The sequence below is a fragment of the Salvelinus fontinalis genome, chromosome 15 (assembly GCF_029448725.1).
Source record: "Salvelinus fontinalis isolate EN_2023a chromosome 15, ASM2944872v1, whole genome shotgun sequence".
Lineage (NCBI taxonomy): Eukaryota > Metazoa > Chordata > Actinopteri > Salmoniformes > Salmonidae > Salvelinus > Salvelinus fontinalis.
The window spans coordinates 3283115-3291598 of NC_074679.1; the positions used below are offsets into that span (position 1 = coordinate 3283115).

The 8484-nt window shown below is 47.4% G+C and overlaps 1 protein-coding gene across 5 annotated transcripts in view; it reads left to right on the forward strand.

Annotated features, from left to right (window-relative positions):
• Positions 1–8484, forward strand: part of smoc1 (SPARC related modular calcium binding 1) — a 272407-nt gene extending 263923 nt beyond the window's left edge. For all 5 annotated transcript variants that reach the window (XM_055862443.1, XM_055862442.1, XM_055862444.1 and 2 more), the window contains one exon: positions 3781–8484. In XM_055862443.1, coding sequence (XP_055718418.1) covers positions 3781–3797 — 17 coding nt within the window. In that variant the 3' untranslated portion in view covers positions 3798–8484. The remainder of the gene's footprint in view (positions 1–3780) is intronic.

Consider the following 8484-nt stretch of genomic DNA (forward strand, 5'->3'; position numbering starts at 1 on the left):
TGTGGGCTGTAGTTATAACCATACATTACATTATGTGGGCTGTAGTTATAACCATACATTACATTATGTGGGCTGTAGTTATAACCATACATTACATTATGTGGGCTGTAGTTATAACCATACATTACATTATGTGGGCTGTAGTTATAACCATACATTACACTATGTGGGCTGTAGTTATAACCATACATTACATTATGTGGGCTGTAGTTATAACCATACATTACACTATGTGGGCTGTAGTTATAACCATACATTACATTATGTGGGCTGTAGTTATAACCATACATTACATTATGTGGGCTGTAGTTATAACCATACATTACATTATGTGGGCTGTAGTTATAACCATACATTACATTATGTGGGCTGTAGTTATAACCATACATTACACTATGTGGGCTGTAGTTATAACCATACATTACACTATGTGGGCTGTAGTTATAACCATACATTACATTATGTGGGCTGTAGTTATAACCATACATTACATTATGTGGGCTGTAGTTATAACCATACATTACATTATGTGGGCTGTAGTTATAACCATACATTACATTATGTGGGCTGTAGTTATAACCATACATTACACTATGTGGGCTGTAGTTATAACCATACATTACACTATGTGGGCTGTAGTTATAACCATACATTACATTATGTTGGCTGTAGTTATAACCATACATTACATTATGTGGGCACAGCCACTGACAGCTAGCCACCTGTATTTCGCTACCTCCCCTCCGTCACTCACCCTGCCTCTCTTTCCCTCACATATCCCTACCCCCCCATCAGTCACTCACCCTGCCTCTCTTTCCCTCACATATCCCTACCCCCCCATCAGTCACTCACCCTTTCACAACCTGTTTTATACACAGTCACGCATGCGGGCGTGCACACGTACTGATTTGCTCTTCAGGGCTCCAGACCCTCTCTATTACCCCTCTGACAACCATCTGTAAGCAATCTGCATTCTGCATGGCTACTTACCCATCTCTTCTCTCTCTCCCTCCCTCCCTCCCTCCCTCCCTCCCTCCCTCCCTCCCTCCCTCCCTCCCTCCCGTCAGTCCCTGCCCCCATTCCCTTCCTCCCTTCCTCACATCTCTTTCTCTCTCCCAACCCATCCCTCCTTCTCACTCATATCACTCCCTCTCTCTCCCATCCCTCCCCCTCTCTCCCGTCCCTCCCTGTCTCTCCCATCCCTCCCTCCCTCCCTCTCCCTCCCATCACCTCTCTCCAATCCCTCCCTCCCTCTCTCTCCCATCCCTCCCTCCCATCCCTCCCTCCCTCCCTCTCCCTCCCATCCCTCTTTCTCTCTCCAATCCCTCCCTCTCCCTCCCATCCCTCCCTCTCGCTCTCATTCCTCCCTCTCCCTCTCATCCCTCCCGCTCTCTCCCATCCCTCACTCTCTCTCCCATCCCTCCCTCTCTCTCCCATCCCTCCCTCTCTCTCTCTCCCATCCCTCCCTCCCTCCCTCTCCCTCTCATCCCTCCCTCTCTCTCCCATCCCTTCCATCCCTCCCTCTCTCTCCCATCCCTCCCTCTCCCTCCCATCCCTCCTTCTCTCTCCCGTCCCTCCCATCCCTCACTCTCTCTCCCATCCCTCCCTCTCCCTTCCATCCCTCCGATCCCTCACTCTCTCTCCCATCCCTCCCATCCCTCTCTTTCTCTCTCTTCTTTGTGTGTGATTGATAAGTCCAAAAGGAGTCCCATTTCCGGAACCAGCTCCCAGTCCCAGTCCCAATCCCAGTCCCAGTCCCAGTCCCAACACTGGGACCTGCCTTAGCCCTACGATACAACTACAGGGCTATTGTAACCTCTACTGTAGATCAGGTCCCAGGACAGGGCTATTGTAACCTCTACTGTAGATCAGGGTCCAGGACAGGGCTATTGTAACCTCTACTGTAGATCAGGGTCCAGGACAGGGATATTGTAACCTCTACTGTAGATCAGGGTCCAGGACAGGGCTATTGTAACCTCTACTGTAGATCAGGTCCCAAGACAGGGCTATTGTAACCTCTACTGTAGATCAGGGTCCAGGACAGGGCTATTGTAACCTCTACTGTAGATCAGGTCCCAGGACAGGGCTATTGTAACCTCTACTGTAGATCAGGGTCCAGGACAGGGCTATTGTAACCTCTACTGTAGATCAGGGTCCAGGACAGGGCTATTGTAACCTCTACTGTAGATCAGGGTCCAGGACAGGGCTATTGTAACCTCTGCTCTCAGCCACAGTCTGGTAAAGGGAGTCCTCCAGGAGTCAGCCAACCAGTCAGCCAACCAGTCAGCCAACCAGCTAGCCAACCAGCTAGCCAACCAGCCAGCCAACCAGTCAGCTAACCAGCTAACCAACCAGCCAGCCAACCAGCCAGCCAATCAGCCACCAGCCAGCCAACCAGTCAGCCAACCAGCCAGCTAGCCAATCTGCCAGCCAGTCAGTCAACCAATCAGCCAGCTAACCAGCCAGTCAGCCAACCAGTCAGCCAATCAGCCAACCAACCAGTCAAAAAATCAGCCAACCAACCAGCCAGTCAACCAGCCAACTAGTCAGCGACTGAGAGGACTGAGAGGAGGAGAGGGGCAGGAAGAGAGGGGAAGGATAGGGGGAGGAAGATAAGGAAGGAAAAATAAGCCACAGAGGAAGGCGGTGTAGATTTACATATCGACCACAGAGGAAGGCGGTGTAGAGTTACATATCGACCACAGAGGAAGGCGGTGTAGAGTTACATATCGACCACAGAGGAAGGCGGTGTAGAGTTACATATCGACCACAGAGGAAGGCGGTGTAGAGTTACATATCGACCACAGAGGAAGGCGGTGTAGAGTTACATATCGACCACAGAGGAAGGCGGTGTAGAGTTACATATCGACCACAGAGGAAGGCGGTGTAGAGTTACATATCGACCACAGAGGAAGGCGGTGTAGAGTTACATATCGACCACAGAGGTTGAGTCTGTTTCCCACATGATTTTTCAGAGAACAAACCTGTCACTCAGGCACGAACACACGCACACACACACACGCACACGCGCACGCGCACACGCGCACACGCACACACACACACACACACACACACACACACACACACACACACACACACACGTTCCTGATTGAGGGCGATCCTAGTCTTATTTCCTGTCTGTGACAGTGTTATATCTTAGTTCCTGTCTGTGACAGTGTTAGATCTTAGTTCCTGTCTGTGACAGTGTTATATCTTTGTTCCTGTCTGTTACAGTGTTAGATCTTAGTTCCTGTCTGTGACAGTGTTAGATCTTAGTTCCTGTCTGTGACAGTGTTAGATCTTAGTTCCTGTCTGTTACAGTGTTAGATCTTAGTTCCTGACTGTGACAGTGTTAGATCTTAGTTCCTGTCTGTGACAGTGTTAGATCTTAGTTCCTGTCTGTGACAGTGTTAAATCTTAGTTCCTGACTGACAGGGCCAGTGTTTGTGTGTGTGTGTGTTTGTGGGTGTGTGTGCATAAAAGTGTGTGTGTAAAACGGATATGCGTGCATGCATGTGTGTGTATGAGAGCGCTCGGGCATGTACTGTAGAGGAATCCCGTGTGTTGTCTTGTCATGAGATGGGTATATAGCTGCGTGAGCACAAACGTATGTACTGTATGTATGTAATGAATGTGTGTGGAGCATCTGGGAGCTGGATCCTGAAGCTTACACCTCTTGTCTCTCTCTCTCTCTCTCTCTCTGTCTCTCTCTCTCTCTCTGTCTCTCTCTGTCTCTCTCTGTCTCTCTCTGTCTCTCTCTCTCGTCTGTTCTATTCCCAGTAGGTCGTCTGGTGTGAGGAAGGAAGGCTCCAGAAGCTGAGAGGAGAGCAGAGGGAAGGGTTAGAGCAGAGGGAAGGGTTAGAACAGAGGGAGAGGGAAGGGTTAGAACAGAGGGAAGGGTTAGAACAGAGGGAACAGAGGGAAGGGTTAGAGCAGAGGGAAGGATTAGAACAGAGGGAGAGGGAAGGGTTAGAACAGAGGGAACAGAGGGGAGGGTTAGAACAGAGGGAACAGAGGGAAGGGTTAGAACAGAGGGAAGGGTTAGAACAGAGGGCACAGAGGGAACAGAGGGAAGGGTTAGAACAGAGGGAACAGAGGGAAGGGTTAGAACAGAGGGAAGGGTAAGAACAGAGGGAAGGGTTAGAACAGAGGGAAGGGTTAGAACAGAGGGCAGAGGGAAGGGTTAGAACAGAGGGCAGAGGGAACAGAGGGAAGGGTTAGAACAGAGGGCAGAGGGAACAGAGGGAAGGGTTAGAACAGAGGGAAGGGTTAGAACAGAGGGAACAGAGGGAAGGGTTAGAACAGAGGGAAGGGTTAGAACAGAGGGCACAGAGGGAACAGAGGGAAGGGTTAGAACAGAGGGAACAGAGGGAAGGGTTAGAACAGAGGGAAGGGTAAGAACAGAGGGAAGGGTTAGAACAGAGGGAAGGGTTAGAACAGATGGCAGAGGGAAGGGTTAGAACAGAGGGCAGAGGGAACAGAGGGAAGGGTTAGAACAGAGGGCAGAGGGAACAGAGGGAAGGGTTAGAACAGAGGGAACAGAGGGAAGGGTTAGAACAGAGGGAACAGAGGGAAGGGTTAGAACAGAGGGAACAGAGGGAAGGGTTGGAACAGCGGGAACAGAGGGAAGGGTAAGAACAGAGGGCAGAGGGAACAGAGGGAAGGGTTAGAACAGAGGGCAGAGGGAACAGAGGGAAGGGTTAGAACAGAGGGAACAGAGGGAAGGGTTAGAACAGAGGGAACAGAGGGAAGGTTTAGAACAGAGGGAACAGAGGGAAGGGTTAGAACAGCGGGAACAGAGGGAAGGGTAAGAACAGAGGGCAGAGGGAACAGAGGGAAGGGTTAGAACAGAGGGAAGGGTTAGAACAGAGGGCAGAGGGAACAGAGGGAAGGGTTAGAACAGAGGGAAGGGTTAGAACAGAGGGCAGAGGGAACAGAGGGAAGGGTTAGAACAGAGGGAAGGTTTAGAACAGGGCGAACAGAGGGAAGGGTTAGAACAGAGGGCACAGAGGGAACAGAGGGAAGGGTTAGAACAGAGGGAACAGAGGGAAGGGTTAGAACAGAGGGAAGGGTAAGAACAGAGGGAAGGGTTAGAACAGAGGGAAGGGTTAGAACAGATGGCAGAGGGAAGGGTTAGAACAGAGGGCAGAGGGAACAGAGGGAAGGGTTAGAACAGAGGGCAGAGGGAACAGAGGGAAGGGTTAGAACAGAGGGAACAGAGGGAAGGGTTAGAACAGAGGGAACAGAGGGAAGGGTTAGAACAGAGGGAACAGAGGGAAGGGTTAGAACAGAGGGAACAGAGGGAAGGGTTGGAACAGCGGGAACAGAGGGAAGGGTAAGAACAGAGGGCAGAGGGAACAGAGGGAAGGGTTAGAACAGAGGGCAGAGGGAACAGAGGGAAGGGTTAGAACAGAGGGAACAGAGGGAAGGGTTAGAACAGAGGGAACAGAGGGAAGGTTTAGAACAGAGGGAACAGAGGGAAGGGTTAGAACAGCGGGAACAGAGGGAAGGGTAAGAACAGAGGGCAGAGGGAACAGAGGGAAGGGTTAGAACAGAGGGAAGGGTTAGAACAGAGGGCAGAGGGAACAGAGGGAAGGGTTAGAACAGAGGGAAGGGTTAGAACAGAGGGCAGAGGGAACAGAGGGAAGGGTTAGAACAGAGGGAAGGTTTAGAACAGGGCGAACAGAGGGAAGGGTTAGAACAGAGGGCAGAGGGAAGGGTTAGAACAGAGGGCAGAGGGAACAGAGGGAAGGGTTAGAACAGAGGGAAGGGATAGAACAGTGGGCAGAGGGAACAGAGGGAAGGGTTAGAACAGAGGGAAGGGATAGAACAGTGGGCAGAGGGAACAGAGGGAAGGGTTAGAACAGAGGGAAGGGATAGAACAGTGGGCAGAGGGAACAGAGGGAAGGGTTAGAACAGGGGGAAGGGCTAGAACAGAGGGAAGGCATCTGTACGCTTTCTGACTGACAGTAAAAGAGAAAGATGGAGCAGAAAGATGGAGCAGAAAGATGGAGCAGAAAGATGGAGCAGTTCCTGTACAAAAAGAAGAATGAAAAAAAACAAGAGAAAATAACACAAGAAGTGGCGCCAAAATATTTGCACTTTCTCCTCCCGATGTTTGACTTTCTATCTGTTTTGACATGTGTTTGATATTTTCTAGTGTGTCTTAAAAGGTCTCTGTAAGAATAATACCTCTTCTTCTCATTGTTAACCTTAATGTGTAAAAGTAGCGAGACAGTTATCCCCTGTAAGGTTCTTCACTGGGACATTATCAATGCTTCTGGTTCTTCACTGGGACATTATCCATGTTTCTGGTTCTTCACTGGGACATTATCCATGTTTCTGGTTCTTCACTGGGACATTATCCATGTTTCTGGTTCTTCACTGGGACATTATCCATGTTTCTGGTTCTTCACTGGGACATTATCCATGTTGCTGGATCTTCACTGGGACATTATCCATGTTTCTGGTTCTTCACTGGGACATTATCCATGTTTCTGGTTCTTCACTGGGACATTATCCATGTTTCTGGCTCTTCACTGGGACATTATCCATGTTTCTAGTTCTTCACCTAGACATTATCCATGTTGCTGTGTCGTTCTTGCAACACAACATCCTGTCATTTCATATAACAGCACACGAAAGTAGAAGCACAGTTAAATGTGTCTTCCAACACGGCAAACTTTTCCTATAATGTGTATCCGCCAGTCCCAATGTTACTCTGTCAGCTGTGAGGCTGTGTTCCCTCTGTTCTGTCTCCTTAGTAACACTGATGACAAGAAGAAGATTTTATTTTAAACGAGCTGCAGAACAACAGCCTCAGTTTGCCCTACAATAAACTGCTAAACTGTAGTTGTAACCAGCGGAAAAACAACGACAACCCGTTAGATCACCAGTTACCCGACGATCATGTCTTTTTTTTTTTTTGTGTGTTGTTGTGTTCACGAACCCCCCAGGGAAGACTAGCAGTTGTCATAGCGTCCTGGGAAACCGAAAGATGAAAGTTCAGAGTTCAGCTGCAGAAGTAAAGGGACTCCATCTTCCCATAATTCACCTCTTCAGAAGTCCAGTAGCTGTGTGTGAAGTGTTATTTACGTTGGTCCCTGACTGGAGAGGCTATACGTACAGGAAGTAATGCACAAATACAAGCGAATGTCTTCCGTATCTTTTGTTTTGTAAAATGTATATGAACTGCAATATTCATTATATGAAATTGATATGGGTGGAAAGGAAACTGTGAGACTGACCGAGTTAGGTTTAAAAGTATTTCTTTATGAGTCATAATATTGAGAGGTTTAAACATGAAACCCCTGACACTGTATATTAAATCAAACAGAAGGTGATTTAGGCAGAACAGACACTGAACAGGCCAACAGAGTCAGAGAGAGAGAGAGATAAGGGGGTGTATTCACTAGGAACCAAACAGAAGCAAACAGGACGAAACGGGGAGGGACCCTGCCTGAATTTGTCCAATAGAAACTCTTGTTGTTTTTTTTTTTGCTACGGTGTGCACTAATGAATACACCTCGGCTGAAATTCCATGTCAGAAACACATAGATTTTTTTTGGGGTCACGTTTTGTCTGTGGTCTGTTATGTTAACCCATTAGTCCTAATAATATGTTACGGTTAACCACAGGTCTGATATCACTTCAACAGTGGCGGAACTGACGCAAAATGTCACCGCAGTCATAATTTACAAAATAAAATAAAATACAAAATAAAAGACTGACGAAAAAAATAATGATATCCCCCCCCCCCTCATATGGAAATTGTTATCTTTCTAAATTCAGAAAGATGAGGTTTGTTTATGTGTGATTGTGATTGTTTATGTGTGTATTTGTTTGCTTATATGGACTTATCCCTGGAAGCCATACACTGTCCCCGTGGAACTAAAGTAAGAGGGAAGGCTCTCAATGTAAATATGTATCATATTCTGTTGTTGGTTTCCTTATTTCATTGTGGAGCTTTTTTGGACTAAACTTTCTAAAAGCAATACCATTTTTTATTTTATTCACATCACGACAAATTAGCGGTACTAAATGTACGTATTACACATTAATATAGGACCCAATCTGTTAAGACCATCTCTACTTTTTGGAGTGTAGACCTCTCCCACAGCGTTTGACTTCCTGTGTGTAACAGGTGTCGATGTGGTTGCTTTGGACACGGGAAGAAGAATCTCTCTAAGGGGAACAACAGCACATTTACTGACCCCTTCTGGTGAAAATATATCACTGCTTTTAGAAAGGGACCGTCTGAAACGTAAGCATCTAGTTCCATATATCTTTTAGACAGGTGTGTTACAACACGAGGACTTTACTAAGCAATATCTTTTAGACAGGTGTGTTACAACACGAGGACTTTACTAAGCAATATCTTTTAGACAGGTGTGTTACAACACAAGGACTTTAACTAAGCAATAGCTTTTTTCTTTTGACCAAGCCAATTGACTTCCATAATTTGAAATAAACGTTTTTAAAGAA